The sequence below is a fragment of the Monopterus albus genome, unplaced genomic scaffold (assembly GCF_001952655.1).
Source record: "Monopterus albus unplaced genomic scaffold, M_albus_1.0 scaffold50.1, whole genome shotgun sequence".
Lineage (NCBI taxonomy): Eukaryota > Metazoa > Chordata > Actinopteri > Synbranchiformes > Synbranchidae > Monopterus > Monopterus albus.
Genome location: NW_018127930.1, coordinates 856563 through 876597, shown reverse-complemented (window position 1 = coordinate 876597; position 20035 = coordinate 856563). Strand labels below are relative to the sequence as shown.

Sequence of the window (20035 nt, the reverse complement as noted above, 5' to 3'; positions counted from 1 at the left end):
CCTGCCTCTAACCTTCATGGATGCTGATTTAACTGAACTCCCAACACCTGCAGTGTCGGTCCCTGGCTCCTCCTGATGATCACTAACCTGACACTGACGCAGGTTGCAAGCTCCCTAGTGTTGACGACCTGCATCAGACGAGGCTCGCTTCTTTCACTGAGCCTCCAAACTCCACACAGGCGATCTAACCGCACAGCAACACAACCTGTGAACAAATGTGCAGAAATGTCTGCATGGCCTGGAGGAGACTGTAAACCACATTAAATTCCTCATGGCATTTAAAATATATTTCTTGTTCTCACTTTCATTGAACAGGGAGGTGGAGCTGATCTGTCTGATGGGGCCTTTCAGCTGGACGCTGAATGGGTCGCTGCTGGTGGCATCGAGAAACAAGGAGCTGTCTTGGTCCTTCAGCGCCACTCTGTGGAAGTCTGGGGTACTGTGTTAAGAACCAGAACCAAGAGGAACACAAAGCAAGAAAAACACTGCTTGTCTTCACACCTCCACCTGACCCATTTCTACATCAGAAAACTGTGGTGCACGTGTTTTTGTCATGAAATCCACTGGGAAGGAAAGCAATATAATTTAGTCTGAAAAAATGAATAGAATCAGCTTTCAAAAACGCAATATGAAATATTGTACACTCTCCTTCATACTTGGAGCAATGGACTTGTTCCAGCCTGAACAAAATCATACTTGGACTAGAAACCCAGTTTGCTTGCAATCAACTGGTAAAATAATCAGCCAGTTACTTCACCACCATCTTTTTGTACTGGTAAGACAAAATAACCTTGGAGGATTAAACACCCTGATGGATTTTTAAATCTTGAAAACTCCAGTATTCCATCTGATCTGCAGGATACTGAGGCTGTCCCGTCCCTTGTTGCTGGGGTAGAGCAGGCAGCCATGCTGACAGCCACTGCTGCTCTGTGAGAAGGGGATGAAGGCCAGAGCACCGCCTGTGACTCCTTCAGAGAAGAGCAGGCGGTCTCTCTGCTCCATAAGCTCCTCGTGCAGCAGAGCACCTAGCAGCTCAGGAGGGATGGAGTGCACCACATCCGACAGCAGGGCACTGTAGGCATTCAGCTCTTTGGAGGAATACGTCTGCTCACATCTGGAACAATGTTTCAACATGATGACACAAAACAAGAGATATGTACAGGTTCAAAATCTTTTCACATCTACAGATGCTCACGACCACATTAATCAACCAGCTTCACTCACATTTTAAAGTTCAGCATGTCAAGGAAATTTTGCAGCTTCCACATGCTGATTGAATCCTTCGGATACCTCTGACAAACAACAAAAGATAGAAAATCTATTGACATGAAAACCAACAAACACTGCCTCCAGCTGAGACTGTTTACACCAAAGAAGCTTTTCTTCAGTGTTTGTTATTTTAGTTATACTAAAAACAGATGTTAAAAATCCACCAGTGACTGATCAACATCTATTTAAGCTTTAAATGATCACTGATCAACCATAGTGGTTGACTGATTAGGGAAACCGTGGAAAACTTGTATCCACACATTATATAAGTCATACAATATGGTGTCAGCAAATAGCTTGTCTAGCAAGCACTCAAAAAATAAATAAATAAATGAATAATTGTCTTGTGATAGAAAGTCTAATGTAGTGAAGCTCACCTCTCTGACTCCTTTTTTAAAGCTGAAGTTTACACCCAGAATTTCAGCCATGCACCCAAAGGCATCCTGGCTGTGATCCATGAAAAAGTTCTGCATCTAAATAAAAGACATGTTTGAAAACCTCAAAATACAGAACAAAACAACCAAACAAAAATATCTGAGGCTGTCTTCACAGTGGTAAATATGAATCTGATCTGATGGTTTGGATGAATTCATTACTTTCCCTAGATTATGAACCAAAATGGCTCATTTTCCATGTTACCATCCAACTGTAATCTGAGTGACAGCGGGAATATTTACTAAGCCTGTCACAAATTCCCATATTAGGGCAAAGCAATTTTTCAATTCAGCTGCATATATACCAACCCTGATGATGTACAAATACAGCCACAGCTGTGTTCACTGTATTGAGATCCACTCAATACAATAAACTAGCCACAGAGAGGGAACATAACATAGGGCATTAACAAAGTACCCACTACATACAGTACATCATCTTAAAAGCGAGACAATCCCCAGGTGGTGTTTGTACTCACATGTTCTGTGAAGTCCAGTGGATCTGGAGGTGTTGAATGCCCAAGGAAAGCTGAGGAAACATTTACATGCATACATTTATATATACATATAATAAAAACAATAAGTATAGTACAAACAAAGAAAAAAACTGATGAAAAGAATGGATACAACAGGATTGAGGGTGCTTGTATTAAACTTAAAACAGTCTTATTCTTTACCCATCTCCTAGATTGAAGGTTCACAACCTATTTTCCTTGTAACACATTCTGACTACTGCATGTTTATGACTGTTCTACTATAGATATCTGGGAATTTGAAATATATGATGATATTTACCAGCTTCACAGATCTGACAAGGGTTGTGGATTGTTGATCAAATGGAACAAGCAATTTCAATACTTCACTTTGGGATGTGGAAAATAATTACTGGCATTTTTCACCATTTTCTGATATTTTTAGACAAAGTAATTACAGAGTTATTTCCTCAATTAATGGAAGCCATAATCTGCAGAATAATCTATACTTAAAATAATGCTTGAGAGCTTATACAGCATACATTTTGGGTACTTTTTAGACACAAAACAGTGAGATAACTGGCTGAAAAACCTGCTCCTCCAGTGTTCAGCCATTGTAGTTTTCCATCTTTATTTACTTATACAATTCAGATACCAAGTATGGTCTCTCGGACCTGCTTCACAACTTCTAATCTTAGTTGGAGGGCAAACGGGGACTGCTGCCTGAGACCCGAATGACCTCCAGTGGGATGAAACTGGCTTTTGGGACTCACAGTGTTTAGGAGGCAGGAGGGGAATCGGCACTGGCTCAGTGTGATGCCATATCTCCCCTCTGACCTGATGTCTGGAAGTAAATGTCCAGCTGGAGAGAGGACCAGAGCCACCCTGAAACCACAACCAGAAAGACTGACAACACCAACACTGAACAGATGACATTTTCAAACTACTGATCCACTCCAACTACAAAACCAAATAATGGCAATCAGTTATATTTTCTGTTGATGGACTAACTAAACAATCACATTAGTCACATAGGAGGCTCCAAACTTTAACAGTGGCCCAAATGTCTCCTGTTTCTCTATCACTGAACACAATTTGTATCCCATAATTCCGATTTAGCATAATGATGTACACCTAATAAGTCCTTACAATTTAAACTTATAGCCTAACTTTAAACATATACGGTTTCATTCAATTGCTTCTTTTAGGACAATTTTCTAGCGATGTATCCATTTATCTGGGGTTTATTTGGTATTCAGTGTTTCTTTACCCGGTGAATCACTGCCCTATAACTACAGTTCTCCCACTGAAATGGAAGATGGCTTGTTTTTCCTAAAGTTCATATGCTGCATGAATAATTTCACGTAACCTTTGTATCTTTATGGCATAAAACTGTTAGTTATAAATCTCTACTGCAACCTTCATTTTATGATCAATTTAATTAGAAAGCATATTAGTAAAGTTAAGTAACGTTATTGTCATAATCCAACCTATCTTGTGTACATTCATAGTCATGTTATATTTACTACAAAAACACAGAAATGTGTTCTGGAGTCATTTATTTAAGCTACGTATTAGTTGAGACGGCACTGTGCAGACAGCTGACCCACCTGAGGCCTGACTCGGCCGTAGGAGCCCCAGTCTCCAGCGCAGTGTTTCAGGACCAAGTCCGGCGGTCCACAGTTGTAAAACGAAGGAAAAAGGTGCTGAGGGAACTGGTACTCCATCTCGTTTGTTACTGGCGAATTATAACCAAGTTTTGTATGTGTCGCTGTTCCCTCTCAATCTCGTGGTGTCAGGGAACGTGTCCGGACATGTTTCTCTCCGGCTCAGCTAATGTTAGCTCCATAGCCCTCTGCTGTCAACTAACTCCAATCACTTTCTTACATTTAAATCATCATAACACAGCTCAGCTACACAAAGTACAAAATGTATACATCCAGCCAAACAGTGCTGCCCTAAGACACAAAATGTGTTCAAAATGCACACAACCAACAGCTTACCACAGAACACGTGCAAACCACCACCTGAAAACGCTTGCGAACAAGAACACTTCCGGTTTGATTTTTTTTACACTTAAATTTGAAAAGCTAAGTTTTCTGGACCATAACATATACGGTGGCATGACACGTAAAAATATTGCAATAAAAATATTTAAAATGGGCCATAATTTCTTATATGTTTTCATTAGATGCATGGCTAAAGTAAACGCACAATAAACTAATCAATAACAAAAAAATTGTTTGGGTTTTTATTTGAAGAATAAATCACATGTCAGATGTTTTCAGGTCAGAAAATGTATCAAGTAAACAGATTCAGGCGTTCAAGCCCCATCCACTAAAGGTGACTATGCAGATAGTTACTCCAGTAAGCAAATAAAATATCTTTTTTAAAATGTCCACTGTTTCTAAAACCAATAACGACCGTTCAGACATTAATAGATAAATACAATAAAGTAAACTGATTCAGCAATAAAATTCTTCCACATATTTTAATTTAATCTTTAGTATTATCTTATATATTGACATTTGACGCGTCATTTCATCAATATAATGAAAAAAAATGCTTACACAGTAGTACAAATAACGAGGAAATGCTCCATAAATAAATAAATACCTTTATTTTGAAGACACCGGATGTGGCTTTCAGTTGTCGCGTGATCAGCTGACCGAACAGCTCAATTTTGTCGTGGGACAGCAGCTAAAAACAAGACGAAAAGCAGGATAAGCTGTATTTCTGATTCTCAAAGAGGAAACCTTTATTGACAAATTTGCTGCTAGAAGGAAATGATTCGTTAGGACATTATTTTTCTGGTACGTGTGTACAATTTTCAATTTTGCATTTTGGTTCCGTTAGCCGTGTAGGTAACTCCGGAAATCGCAACACTGCAGGTGTAATTTAGCGTTAGCACTTCACAGATCACTGCACATCTATCTTAACCTGTCCTCTAACGTCCAAGTCCGATTTGCATTTTTGGTTAAAATGTCTGCTGAATTCTCCTGCTGGTTTTCCTTCAGGTTCAACTGACTGTCCTGCATCATAGTATAGATTAAATGTTTCCCCGATAATCCTAAACCCTGTTGCGCAGGTTTTAAACTTGAATTAAACACCAAGGTAATTTATTAGATGAAACTTGACAGCAAAAATGCTGAGGCTCTTATGTGAAAGTGTGTACTGCGTGTTGTTTATCTCTTGTCAGAGGGACCACAGCTGTTTCTGTGCGCGTCTTCGTGACAGGACCGTGAACATGAGCAGTGACATGACGAATGCGTCAATTCAGTTTAACAATCTCAGTGATCATGCATCTATTTATAATTAAATCGATATCTGTAGATACTGTGTTTATCTATTTATCTGAATAAATACCCACTGAGCACAATGTATACATAGATTCATTTGATTTCATTTCCTGCAATACGACTAACAGCAGCGTTAATGCCTGGAATTTGTACTCAGCATCTGTCAGAGCACTTGATGAAGTTACTGGTACCAGGATCAGGTCTGGTAAACGTGGTATCATCACGCCTCTACACATAAGGAGAAAAAAATTATATCCTGTAATGGATGGCTTCAGAAAGTGATGGAATGGAATGAAATGCACCTTTTTCACTGTCTTTCCAAGAGTGAGCTGAGTAGACCATTGTCATTGTCATTGTCATTGTCTGTCTGTCTGTCTGTCTGTCTGTCTGTCTGTCTGTCTGTCTGTCTGTCTGTCTGTCTGTCTGTCTGTCTGTCTGTCTGTCTGTCTGTCTGTCGGTCTGTCTGTCTGTCTGTCTGTCTGTCTATCTATCTATCTATCTGATCTGTTTTTTGCAGGATGACATTGGGGTGGGTGGCTGTGGCTCACGAGGTAGGGCAAGTCGTTGTCTGACCAGCAAGTTGATGGTTCGACTCCTGGTCTCCCCCCATGCCTCAAGTGTCCCTGAGCAAGACACTGAACCCCGAATTGCTCCCGGTGGCTTGACTAGCACCGTTGTGCGGCAGCCTTGTCGTCATCAGTGTGTGAATGGGGTATGATCTCCCTGTAAAGCGCTTTGGCCAGTGCAACACACTGTGAAAATGCGCTATATAAATACAGTCCATTTAGCCTAGCCTAGCAGAGCATTAATATTGTAAGCAGGAGAAGCAGCTAACCGAATTCTGTCCATAGTTCAAAAATGCACCAACACCACCTTTGAAGCACTAACTAATTTGGTGCACTTGTTTGTTTTAAGTGCCCATGGCATGCTCACTTTGCTCTTTTCCAGCCATTTAAGGTTTAATCTTGAGATCTAGATTAGCTTTGCACCCCCCATAACTCCAAATAGTCTGTAATTATTTCAGAACGATAAAACCAGAGAGCCTCATCCTAAAAACAATAGGGTAGTTCATGAACTTGCACACCTCTTGCGTCCAGTGTTGTGTTGAAAGTGGCCAGCACAAGGAACAGCACCGAGGGGGGGCTTCACAGGCCGGCTGCTTGTAGGTTAGACCCAGTTAGGTAAAACATTGAGTCCCTGTACAGGAACATTCATTACATGCAGTAACCTCAAGCCCTGTATTTTTCTCCATATCCTCTGGTCACAGTGCAGCAGTAGGAGGTAAAATGTATCCACAAAACCGCACACAGTAAAAAAAAGTTCAGCTTTTACAATGGCACTGGTGCATGTCCCTTTTTCTTCTTTTTTTAAAATAAGCTTTATTGAAAATATACATAACAAACAAGGCAATATAACAATTTGCCAATATGGTGGGGGCACTGGTGGATGTCAAACAAGCTCACATGAAAGCGCAAATGCCTGGAGATTATGACCATTCAAGGAAATCCATAAACAATCACGTAATACTTTACATAGCTGGAGAAAACGTCTTGCAAGGGAGAGTTCACAGGGCTTCTATAGACAGAGTTGCTTCGGCATAGAAGTACTAGAACATACGTAGACCTCATTTTTGGGCTTCAGGTCACATCTAAGATGATGGTTCACTGTTGTAATATTGTAGAAAAATCAGAAAACAAAAGCATGCCATGGGCTCTTTAATATATACACAAACATAAATGTAAAAATGACCATTTGTGATTGGTACAGTTTATCCATCTGCCCAATACTTCTGTGCATCTGCAGCATAGGTTGCCAGATATGGTCAGAGAGCACAGGTTTTAGCTTTCGTCATTGTACAGGGAAAATCTCTAGGAACTGCTCGCAGTTAATACATCTGGTTGTTAAAAACAATTCAAACATAAAACTTCCCCTAAACCCACACAATCCAGATGCTGCTACTTTTTTACAACATCAGTGCATCAGTGCTTTCATTTTTGATCTCTTTCTCTGTCTTATTGCATTTATCTTCTTTACTCTTCTTCTTTTTTTCCAGGCACATCACCACAATGTCGGGGAACAGCCTGGTTCTACCAATAGTGCTCTGGGGCCGCATGGCTCCCACTCACTGCATCAGCAGCCTGCTGGTGATGGACGACTTCAACACTATCATCACTGGCTGCCATGATGGACAGATCTGTCTCTGGGACATGACCCCTGAGCTGGAGGTACTGGTGGTGATGTCACCTGTCTGATGTTTATTCAGGTTCTCTTCTTCATACTGTTAACCCTCTCTCCTCTCCCTTACTTTCCTGCCTCAGATTTGCCCCAGAGCCATATTGTTTGGACATACAGCCTCCATCACCTGTCTTTCAAAAGCCAGTGCATGCAGTGACAAACAGTACATTGTCAGTGCATCAGAGAGTGGGTGAGTACATTTGTATCACACGTCTACATGTCAAAAGTTCCATATAGGTGGATCATACTGATAGCGAGCTGTGAAAATGCATCAAAATGGATTTGGATCTAGAATTTGTCTCAGCATCGTCTAAAAATTAGTCAAAAATCTTCTGCATATATTTTTTGTTGTGCACCTGTGTGATGTCTCCATGTTGATTCTTATTTTATTATGTTCATAATGTTGATCTGTTTATTTGTCATTTTCTGTGTTATTCCATTTGTGTTCCTTACTGTGTCTTAATTTGGTTCATGTTTCAGGGAGATGTGTTTGTGGGACGTGAACGATGGGCGTTGTATTGAGTTCACCAAGCTGGCCTGTGCTCACACTGGTATACAGGTAAGATGCATTCACAAAATACTAGAGAAGTCTCACAGAAGCACTAATGAATGAAGGCCTTCACAAACAAAGGATAGGTAAAAACATTGAGGGTTGTGCACCTTCTTCTACTGTAATACTGTAGCTGGTAAATTCATAATAACATACATTTTCATAGCACTTATTCCACTCAGTGAATCAAAGTTTCACTTCCAATTTTTAACACAAACCATTCACTAGTTATTTTTCTATCACTTTTTTCATTCTCTAGTAAGCTCTTAGTCGGTAAAAGTCAACACATCTTGCCAATTTCTCAGATTAAAAGCCTACGAGGAAAAGGATGGCTTTTGCCTTTGAAGCAGTTGGACGAATAAAACTCGGTGTTTATTGATCAGATTGTTTCTTTACTCTCCTCCTGTTGTCATCTCTCCTCACTTTTTGCTCTCTCTGTCTCTCCTCCATGTTTGTTTTCTGTGGTTCTGCAGTTCTATCAATTCACCATCGGTACTCAGAGAGAGGGACGTCTACTTTGTACTGGCCATTACCCGGAAATACTTGTGGTGGATGCCACCAGCTTGGAGATCCTGTACTCGCTGGTGTCTAAGATCTCTCCTGACTGGATCAGCTCCATGAGCATCATCCGATCCCACCGAACACAAGGTGAGAGAAAGCCGTGATTCCTTTTACTTATTTCATCTCTCAGTGTGCAGTTTGTGTTACTGACCTCTCTTTGTATTAATAGTCCTGCAGCTGTACTTTAACGTGACTGTTAAAGTTGCTTATGTTAGCCTGTTAATATGTTAAATGATTGATACACTAACATGTTACAAGTCATCATGTTCCCCTGCTAAATCTACACGTTAGTATGCTGCCATGTTAACTATTTATAGGGAAACTGTTGTAAAATGCACTAACTGTAGTTTGCGGTGTCTCGCTGTAGAGGACACAGTGGTAGCAGTGTCAGTGACTGGGATTTTGAAGGTCTGGATCATCACAGCTGAAGTCAGCAGGATGCAGGTACACCACCCTGTAGATACATGTTTATTTTAATTATACCAGCACTCTTGCGTCAGAGCTCTGTATACTGCTGGAAAAATGTGCAAATGCAAATTAAAGTGAACTGGTCTTTACTGCTTTTCTTATGACTATTGACATTTTTATATTAGTTTAGCATTATATGTATGTAACATACACTAACATAAATACACCTTCAGTTTATTTAATCAAAAAAAAAAAAATTACAGATCATGAAACATTTCAAACACCTTCAGTTTATGCCACCTCAGGCTATACTTTGTAACTCATGTGTCTGTGTGTGTTCAGGATCTGGACCCAGTCTTTGAAGAAGAGTCCAAACCCATCTACTGTCAAGGCTGTCAGAGTATTTCCTTCTGTACCTTCACCCAGAGCAGCCTGCTGGTTGTCTGCTCCAAGTACTGGAGGGTAAGAGTATTCAGAGTATACTGGCAAAGAGTACTGGATGGGTCTGAGATTACAGCAATAGCCTGACCTGACTTTAGCTGATAAATACATTAATAAACATGCCTATTCATCTTTATCATGTGTGTGTCAGGTGTTTGATGCAGGTGACTACTCGTTGCTCTGCTCGGTGCCCAGTGACAGCGACCAGGTGTGGACTGGAGGAGAGTTCATTGCTGCAGACAAAGTCATCATTTGGACCGAAGACGGCCGCAGTTACATCTACCAGCTCCCCGCCAGGTAAACCTACTTTGGGTGTCACATCAGTGCTCGGTATTATCTGATGGTATAAACACCACAGAAGAAGAGCACGGAATCTCCGTTGATGGTCAGCTAAAGTCATGGGAGCTGTATAAGCAGACATGTTAGGCATCTGTGGGTTTTTCTTATCATGTTCTAAACTTAAACCTATTGTCTCTGTGTGTTTGTTCCCCAGCTGTCTGCCTGCTAGTGAACATTTCCGCAGTGATGTTGGGAAAACCAAAGAAGGCTCAATCCCTCCCCTGGTCTACAGCATCGCTGACCGCTCAGACAAACAAGTCAGTCCTCTGTCCACTTATCAGTTCTTCAGATTACACATTCAGGCAGCAATACGTCAGATGCTTTAGAACAAAACTAAGAAATGGGAAAATAAATAATTTCTGTAATTTCAATATTAGTAGACAATGAAACTAGTGAAGTTGTTGTGCACGGTCCCCAAAAAACAATGATACCACAGTGAAATTCACAATCGTCAAGTTGTAATTTCCACCCACCACATGATTTTTCTCGCTTCATTAAAAAAGGAACTATGTAATGATGATTTCATATTGCATTGCAATATCTAGCAAAATGTTGTAAAACTAAGCTTTTGTATTCTTTCTTTCTCTGCCTGACAATTTCAGAGAATAAGTTTAAGGTGATTGAACGTGAGAGTTCACAAAATCATACAGTATATGGATAGGTAACAATACTGACAAATTACACTATAAAAAGATTTTAATCAGGATCTGCTCTTTTCACAATTACCCATTTCCAGGTAAAGATAAACAAGTGTGAGCACAAAGTGTTGACAATGCAAAGTGAGAAATTTAAATGGAAAAGCCTTCCATAATTCTCACCAAGGACTATTTGACAGTCTTGGAAAGAATGGAACTGATCAGAAAAGTGTTTATGGCTCATGCCTGCTGCACACCAGAAAACCTATGTCATTCAGTTGTAGACATTATTATCCAGGATGTTTTGATATCTTCTATACTACTCGAGGCTAAAAACTATCAACATACTATTTCTATCTAATCCACTCTTAACCAGTGCTACTCTAATTTACTGGCAGACGTTAAAGCCAGAAGCGGGGGATCTCAATGATATAGAGCTTTCCAGATATTTTAATAATGATGATCTCAGCCATATGAGTTGAGCCGGCCCAGCACAGTTTACTGAACAGACAGCTCAAGTAAAGTCAAGATTTTTATTTGCCATCTATGCATAAACAGACAGTCTAGGCATATAGGAACTCTTGTGCAGCTCGCCTTTGGAATCAGGTAAGGAGTCAAAAGCCAGAAAGAACACTTAAAATAAAAAAGCTGTCATACTGCCTGCACTACTTGTGTGTTGCTTGCACATTTGGATTTATTTTTACTTGCATACTAAAAGGAGGTAATTAGTTGTTTGATAGAACTAGACTGAAAACAAGTCACGTACCAGCCAGACCTCCTGCACTGATCAGGACCACGCTGTTCAAACGTGGCTTAAATAATCCAGTCATGATGCTAGCGGTCAACAACAGTATTGCACTGCAGTAGGCACTAAATGCGTGACTGCATCTACATATGTATAGTTCTTTTTTGGCAGTGTATCTGTGTTTGTCTGTATGGATGGTCTGTTTGATTTATTCTGATCAAGGCTTGCTTCATGCACATGGATTAGACCTGGTGATGTTTTAAAGCTCATAGGGCAAGAATAGTCGCTCACATTCTGGAGATATTGTCAGCCTGCACCTGAACTGTTTACACTGATTTTTATTGACAAAATGAATCAATGAAGATCGGCCTTTAAAATGATGACAGGGATGTCATATGCCTGCCAGTTTCCTTTACTGTTATACTTTCTTGAGAAGATACTGAGTGTGACACGCTCGCACAGTTAAAGCCCAGCTCTCCATGAAGTAACAGAAGGAAGGAAATAATGTTGTTCAAAACCTGCTCTAATATATAAATCAGATTCTGAAAACAGCAACCAGTAACTTTATAAATGCATGTAGTACAACCTTATATACAGTATATATAAGAGTATGTATATATAAGAGAAATACTGTATAGTTCATCGGTGAATCAGTGTGGTTTGGCCATTCCCTTTAAAAAGCATTGCTTAAATGTAGGCATGGCCCACACATTTTGGTCTGTTTGCTGTTCATGCAAACCAAACACTTCAGTAGCAGTAGTTCCCTATTACAGGTAATTCAGCCTCCACTCAGTTTTTTGAGACAGCTTTTATTTGTTAGTATGGGCCATGCATATTATTTGATACTGAGCTATTATTTGAATATCAGCTTTTATTCAAAAATGTAATTAGAATCATATAATATGTAAACTTCAGATTTTTACTACCTCTGGAAAATAAAAATCATCAGTACATTGTAACTTTAAATCAGATGGAGAAGGGTTGGGTTTAATCCATGTGTGTGAACCTGACCCTTAGTGTTTTGTGTACATTTTTGATTTCATTTTGAACATTCAGTATGTTGAAATATGTGTGTATTTATAATTTATTGTCCTGTAGATATTAATTTGTCATCTGTGCCTTTTTGTTATGTTTGTTGTTTCTTTTAATGCTCTGTTCTCTGCTGCTATGCCCCCACCCACTCCTTCCTTGGACCTCCTCGCTCCTCTGAGAAGGAAGGAGAAGGAGGTGAGGAGGAGGTGGTTGTGGAGGTGACGTGCCTCCCTGCCAGTGGGTGCGACTGGGAGCTCTACACCCCAGAGCTGCTATACCACCAACGGCCTCTAGAGGCGCCAGTAAGCCCCAGAAAATGCATAATGAAAACCAAAGGCAGGGACGTTTTCATGTTCTTGGCTGAGCTGCAAAAACAAAAATGGTTATAATTACACCAGTATAACATTTTAGTAGCCTCTACTTAAAATATACTCTTTATTATCAGTTTAATTCCAGACTTCATGCTATTTTCCATTCTATCAAAAATCCTAGTTGAATGTTGACATGTTGTATGCAGAATGGTTAAATTATTCTGCTGCAGCTAATGAAAGCAAAGCATTATACTGAGTGAAAAGGACCATACCACTGGTTGAGCATGCTTTATTTCATTAACTGCAAATTATTCATTCTTTATATTGTTAAATATTCAGCATTTGAATATCTCCTGTACTGATAGGATATTTGTAAAGTTAAGCCCAGAAGACAAACATAAACCCAAAATGGATGATGTTTTAAAATGACATAATCATGCTGGGAATTTCATTACCTGTTGATTCATCTTTTTAAAGAGTTTAGGTCAGAGGAGGGTTTATGCCCAACTTATCAGACAAAAGTTTTTCTGAAGTCTGACTTTGCAGCTCAGTCAGAAAGCGACCGCTAGGTGAGATGAGCAAACTGTCAGAACAACAGTGAAAACACTGACATCCACACAGTGGCTCACACTAACCTTGTACTGTGACAAGGTATTGTATGTCTCATGTTGTATATGTCTATCCTGTCTAAAGCTCTATAACTTGGTGATCTTGAGAAAACCAAACAAATGGGTGAATTTTGAATGCCTAGTTAGTTTTAAATGTGGAATAAATGCATTTATGCAAAAAGAAGAATAACTGAGAAGCTGAGAATTTATATTTGCACAGTTAAAAGTATTATGCAAAAGTTATGAATCAATAGCTGCATCATTTACATTCTAAAATGTAGTTCAACTATTATGCGTTGACTCTCTCTTGCCTGTAAATCAGATGGGCTTAGAGGGAACTTGAGCTATAAATTTCTACTCTAAAATAACATTATAGAATTTTTTTTTTTAAATTTAGCATAGAAGTGGCATTTAAAAGTGTGAATGACGTTTATCTTTTAGCAAAAGTGAAGTATTAAGAAGTCATATCAACCAATTTCAAAGGTTTGCACATCTCTTTTGCTTAATTTTCACTATTGTTTCCATGAGAAACAGAAAAGTCAACAAACCTAAAAGGAGGAGAAGAAATTAAATTACGATCAGAAGTTGCCAGATCTGGCACATATTTACACTTACACTTAAAACAAGAATAATAATAAATAGTGTCATTAGTGAAAGCATCAGATATCCTTAGGTGGTCAAAACACACCCTAAACTAACTTGATAGTTATTACTTTATTGGCTAAAACACGTGTCCAGCTGGTGATTATGAAACTTACTTCAGCCTGGTGTCTGACCTCCAGTGCAGCAGTCAGTGTTCTCCCTCATACGGCGGTCGCCAGTTACTGAGTGGACTGTGCATTTCTGCTTTTCCCAGCTTAATAGGCACAATGTTTTCATTGTTTATGACAATGCATTGTGCTTCTGTGAATCACCTGTGACACAGGTTGCACATACAGGATCTCATTTTATTATCAATGTATAGTAGTTAGTAAATGACTCTTTACACAGTCATTAAATATGTGGCCTTGATGTAGCACCACTGCTCAGTTTCCCCAAAGCTTCATAATTTTATATATTTCATACATAATTTTATTATATTTCATATAAATGTAATAATTTCTTCTGAAATTAGCAAAGGTGTTCTTCATTTCAAATGAAGCAGCATCCCTTGTAAAATACTGCGGGAAGCCCTGATGTGGAGAGAATATACTGTCTCTGTAACTTCACTGAGCATGTACAACATATACTAAAAACAACAGTGGGCCAAGAATAGGCCCTTGGGGAGCACTATAATTAGTAGAAAAAAATAACTGGTAATATTAGTCTGGTAAAAACAAATAAAAATCAGAAAGCAGATACCTAATGCAGGAGAGATTATAGGTGTTTGAAAATGAGTCTGAAGGTTCAGTTTACCTTCACAAAGTGTGAGCCACTGAGTCGATTACATTGAAGGTGAACTGTCTGTTTTGTTTGCACTGCTCTTTGTTTTCCCTCTTTCCTGACTGACAGACTGAACTCATTCTGGTTTGGCTGGTTTCATGCTCTTTTCCCACTAAAACAAATGTCCTCCTTCAAAAGCACCATCACCCTCCTCATCTGTCTTCATACTGATGAAGATGCATGCAAAGTCCCCAAGCTGCTCTTTAATCAAAATCATGACCTGCTGAGTTCCCGAGATGATAACAAACCAAAGATACACAACATGAAGTGCAAGAAATACTATAATATTTTGGAATACATTTGGCTGCCTATCCTATCGCAGGAAGATTAGTGCTTACATTGTAGATAGATATTTTAGAAAAACAAGAGTTGAACTGCAGTAAATATGCTGATGTGGCAAGATTCACATAAAGAAAAGTCACCAACAGTGAAGTTCATTCATATTTTATGCATATAAAAACAAGTAAGGCCCAATATCAGGTATATATTAGGCATGCAACTTGTACATATTTTGCTAGCTATGTTTGAATTGTGTTGTAAATTGCATTGGATGCAGATAGAACAAGAGGAAATAGTGATTCTGGCCATCAGACTTGGTTTAATAGCTCTTAGCACAAAGATTTTTTTTTATGTGTGTTTGCTTCATCCTTGTTGGGATCTCGGGTGGGTGAGGTTTTCCTATCTGAACTACCTGCAGTTAAATATCACTCACTTTTTCTCGAAGACATGATGTTCGTGGGCCACACGAGTTATTCTCAGTAATTAATCTTTAACTCCTATAAACTTCTAATCTCAGTTATAAAGAGAACCAAGACTTTATCTGACACAGGCTTATATGAGGAAGCTGCTTTTATTGCTTAGTTTCCCATTTCTTATTATATTTAATCATGTTATAGTAAGAAGTGTCTCTAGTTGCTAAGTTACCCCCTCCCCTTTAAAATTAATGACAACTTCTAAGTTAATAGCTTTTTTGTTTGTCACTTATTTGAATAATGATTTGCTTGTATTTGAGGATTTACAGGAAGGCTCACATAACTTGATGAATGAGAGGACAACCCCACCCATTTGATACACAACAAATACTTGAAAGTCATCACTGATGTTCTGTCTCTGTCTCTTGAGTGCTGTCTCTTCAAAACAGAACACTCACTGATGTGTTCACATCTTATATCAAGATGTGGTTTGTTTGTTTATGAGTGATTGTGTGTCCAAAAAAAAGCAACAACATTTGGTGGCACTTTGCACAGCTTATCAGACTATCCACAGCATTCAGATGAGCTAAACCAACCAGTCGTGGTACTCACTGGACACCTCAGCCATTCCCTCCTGCGGTACCTGTTTAAATGTTGTAGTTGCCGTGGTGACAGCAGCCCATCCTTCTTACACACCCACAGGTTCAGTAGCTTTCATCTTGTCCATCACTATCATTGTGATGATCCATCACAGTAGTGATAGACAAATTAGTTTTTCTGTATTTAGTAGGTACCTTTGTCCTATGTGTATGTAGGCCTATATATGAATATATACACAGCGTTCTCATTATGCAGCCTAAGGCCTGTGACACCAAGCTGATGGTGGGCCGTTGAACAACGTCAGGCCATCAGTAGACATCTGTCGCTCAGTGTGTCCTGCACTGTTGGTAGTGGTCGGGCCCTTTCGGTGGCTTTTCAGCTGATTCCGCACGTTGCATCACCTGCGGACCTCATCTTGAGCAGTTCTCTAATTTAGTTCTAGAAACTCATCCTCAAACTGGGTGGAGAACAGTGGATACAAAAGATGAACATGTAGCAGTGACTCTACATTATGTTTTATTAAGTTCCTTCAGATGTGCAGTTTATCTGAAAGAAAGGCTTATTTAGAAGGTCTGATGGCTGCAGTGGCTGTATTTGCTTCTGTTCACTTCAGAAATCAACAAAATGTTGTAACTTGCCCAGGTGTGGCCAAACCTCTGCATACAACTGTAAAGTGTATGTAACTGTTGTGTAAATTTTTAACTAGGGAACAAATCTATTTTTTTGTTTAATTAATTTTTTGGCGCATGTCAATATCCATTATCATACTAACACAACACCGGCTTGTATGTTAAAGTTGTACGCATTTTTGAATGACTTTATTTCTTAGACTTTTTTTTTTGTCCCTAGAGCAAAGATGTATTTAACTTTACTCTTTGTTACTCCTCTTTTTGAGTAACCATGTTTGCAACCTCTAGTAACCGTTGAGCACAATTTACAGTTTGGGGATAGCTAATTCTGTTTTAGGGTGGATTGTTCCTTTTATGGCAAAAAGCTATACTGCCTTCCCCCCATCTCATACATTATTCCGATCATGTCGCCTTTTACACCTTTTACAGTGTTGAAATGTTATAGCTCCAGCAGTAGTTATGTTCTCTAGGATATGTCATGATGAAGATGTCCAGGATCAAAAAGGTGAGGTACGTCAGGCTTCTGGTTAGGCTCAGAGATTTGAAGCAGGACTCTGCTGACCACTTTGGCAGGAAGCCTTGTAAAACTGTTACCATAAGGTGTGAAGTTGTCCTCCTGTTGTCATGACCAGTACCATGTTTAACCAGCCAAAAATCAGCCTAGGTCTCTGTGATGCTTGACAAAACTGACCTCATCTTTAACTTGGTCCTGCTGTAACAGTGGACCCTTGGTGAGTTTCCCATCTCTTTGTTTAAACCTGTCAGGCTCTCATGTATCCAGAGTGATAGATTTGACACAAGTGTCCATGTCTATAACTCTTGATTTTGTCCATGATTTGCTTCAGTGGACAGATATTACACCTCACTGTCCTGCAGAGCTAAACCACAGGGAAACTCACCTGTTAATGGACTGTAGTAGCCACTGTAAAAGATAACTGGTCTGCTCCTCCTGGAGGCACTGGTGGGAACAAATAGGATTGCCATGCGACCAGTGAAGTTTATATGGTTAAGAAACATGTTTGCGTTGAAGCTCTGAAGGCTGAGTTTAAATAATGACATGGTATTATTTTGTATGAGCACCTGGGAGGATAGTTAGCCATAATGATAATTTGCTACCTTTATTCACATGACTGTCATACTATATGTACCTGTAGTTTTAACTCCACCTGTCCTCCACTGTGCTGCACTGGCATGCATTCTTACAGGTGGAGCAGCAGTTAAGGTGTGATCAGAACCCTTATACAGTGGCTTTAGTATTATTTCATCATTGCACTTTATGGTAAGATATTGGTGCACTCCTTAAATGAATGAAAGCCCCAGTAAAAGCTCAAACAGTATGTTAGAATCAGTCAGTATTTGCTATTAAATGGGGTCTACATGTTTAGCAGCCTGTAAAGAAGTCGGGTCCACGTGAAGGTAGTGTTTGGTTCTGTTTTTCTGCAGTTTGCTGTGTGTTGTTGCTTAGTATCTGAAGACAACCTGAGAGCAAAACCAAACATTTCACCTTCACGTGGCCCACAGATATAGAGCCAATGTGACATGAAATAAATTAAACTAATAAATGTCCAGTTGTTGTTGACTTTTCATCTGTTTTCCAGTTTGGTAGAATATTCATTTGGGGAAAAATACTATAGTCCCTAAAGAAAATATGAGCCCTCGGATAAATTTTGGGCTTCAGGCTTTCAGTTGTTAAAGCATCAATTTTCCCCCACTCTCCTTCAGCTCCTGATCTGTCCTCCTGTGACTCGGTTCTTTTTTGGCCGGCGGGAGCCCTTCTATAAGCTGCTGATTCAAGGAGACTCAGCAGGTAGACTATCCCTGTGGAGCATCCCAGATACTGCGCCTCTGCAACCACTGTCGACTGCTGCCGGTAAGTTTTGGTTGGTCTTGATGAATTGTAAAAACACAGAGTCCACATACAGCTGAAGAGTGATATTGTAAAGTTACATTTCCCCTCAGAAATGCTAGTTTGCAAGTGGAAATAAACTCCCCAAAAGCTAGTTAGATAAAAATATTCAACTATTTAAGTTCAGCAGAGTAAGAAGAATACTGACAAACTGCTTGTTCTTTGAGGAGAGGAGCTCAGGGTCACCTGATCCAGCCCTAACTAAAAGCTTTATCAAAGAGGAAAATCTTAAGTCTAATCTTAAAGGTAGAGAGGGTGTCTACCTCCCAAACTGAGACTGGGAGCTGGTTCCACAGGAGAGGAGCTTGATAGCTAAAGGCTTTGCCTCCTTGACTGTGGCTTTGACTATCTTTTTCTCTCTGCAGAGCTGCAGGTGTCATCCACCATCAGTCTCCAGGAGGCGTTTGATAAGTTGACGCCTGTGTCTGCAGGGATCATTGACCAACTCAGTGTCCTGCCTGGGAAAGATGAACCCATCAAGGTCTGAACCCAGATCATGTACTGTAACACTTTTGTTTTTAGTCCTTGACTAAAATGAGGTGTTTGAAGTGTTCAGTTACACATTTATAATTTCAAAAATGAAAATAGGCACTAGAATCAAGTTAAGCTAAATCATCAGGTCACATTTTATCCCATGTGGTTCCCTGCTGCGGCCTACTAAACCAGCTAGATGGAAAACTGTTACTCAGCCTCACTTGAGATGAATTAACATTTTCCTTTAGAGCACAATTTCCTATTCTGAGAATTCAAAATGGCTGCTTTGTAAAACATTCTTAGTGCCATTATTGTTTAGTTGATGTTGTATCTTTTCCTCCCTCAGGTGACAGCCAGTGTGTACATCCCCTCTCAGGGTCGACTGGTGTGCGGAAGAGAAGATGGCAGCATTATACTGGTACCTGCCACTCAGACCGCTATTGTCCAGCTGCTGCAGGGGGAGCACATGCTGCGCAGAGGTGAGGGAGGATGAACACAAGGAGGGAGGAATATCCAGGGTTGAGAAAATAGAAGCTTGCTCATCATCAAAACCTTTTCAGAATCAGAATCTGCTTTATTTGCCAAGTATAGTATGTTGAACATACAAGTAATTTGACTCTTGTACAGTGGCTCTCAATGCATTTTCATAAGCCAACAAGATAAATACACTATGTGCGTTTAAATAAGAAAAAAAACTGGTTGGTTGGTGGATGACTGCTCTACCCACTGAACAACAGTAGGTAGAGCAGTTGTCCACCAACCAGAGGGTTGGAGGTTCGAATCACGGTGCCTACAGTCCACATGTCGAAGTGTCCTTGGGCAAGACACTGAACCCGCAAGTTGCCCCCGATGGTTAGAGCCATCGGTGTGAGTTGGCACCGCAGATGGCTGCCTCGGTTCTGTACCAGAAATAAATTCCTTGTGTGTAACATACTTGGCCAAATAAAAGTGATTATTATTATTATTATTATA

The 20035-nt window shown here is 39.8% G+C and overlaps 2 protein-coding genes across 3 annotated transcripts in view; one reads left to right on the top strand and one right to left on the bottom strand.

The window, feature by feature from the left end:
* The window catches only part of taf1c (TATA-box binding protein associated factor, RNA polymerase I subunit C), a 13324-nt gene extending 9048 nt beyond the window's left edge, over positions 1 to 4276 (bottom strand). Inside the window, exons 1-9 of one of the 2 annotated variants that reach the window (XM_020601182.1) lie at positions 4180 to 4276; positions 3787 to 3914; positions 2950 to 3061; positions 2183 to 2232; positions 1647 to 1742; positions 1225 to 1292; positions 864 to 1114; positions 303 to 431; positions 88 to 205 (exon numbers count right to left, since the gene is read on the bottom strand). In XM_020601182.1, the coding sequence (XP_020456838.1) occupies positions 88 to 205; positions 303 to 431; positions 864 to 1114; positions 1225 to 1292; positions 1647 to 1742; positions 2183 to 2232; positions 2950 to 3061; positions 3787 to 3903 (941 nt within the window). In that variant the 5' untranslated portion in view covers positions 3904 to 3914; positions 4180 to 4276. Of the gene's footprint in view, positions 1 to 87; positions 206 to 302; positions 432 to 863; positions 1115 to 1224; positions 1293 to 1646; positions 1743 to 2182; positions 2233 to 2949; positions 3062 to 3786; positions 3915 to 4179 lie in introns of those variants that run through there. The other variant, XM_020601183.1, reaches the window with a different exon arrangement.
* A 527-nt stretch (positions 4277 to 4803) lies between these two features.
* wdr7 (WD repeat domain 7) overlaps positions 4804 to 20035 on the top strand; it is a 98499-nt gene continuing 83267 nt past the window's right edge. The window contains exons 1-12 of the mRNA XM_020601061.1: positions 4804 to 4989; positions 7529 to 7700; positions 7794 to 7900; positions 8191 to 8269; positions 8734 to 8908; positions 9189 to 9265; positions 9572 to 9691; positions 9822 to 9967; positions 10164 to 10266; positions 18406 to 18553; positions 18955 to 19070; positions 19410 to 19542. Coding sequence (XP_020456717.1) covers positions 7542 to 7700; positions 7794 to 7900; positions 8191 to 8269; positions 8734 to 8908; positions 9189 to 9265; positions 9572 to 9691; positions 9822 to 9967; positions 10164 to 10266; positions 18406 to 18553; positions 18955 to 19070; positions 19410 to 19542 — 1363 coding nt within the window. The 5' untranslated portion in view covers positions 4804 to 4989; positions 7529 to 7541. The remainder of the gene's footprint in view (positions 4990 to 7528; positions 7701 to 7793; positions 7901 to 8190; positions 8270 to 8733; positions 8909 to 9188; positions 9266 to 9571; positions 9692 to 9821; positions 9968 to 10163; positions 10267 to 18405; positions 18554 to 18954; positions 19071 to 19409; positions 19543 to 20035) is intronic.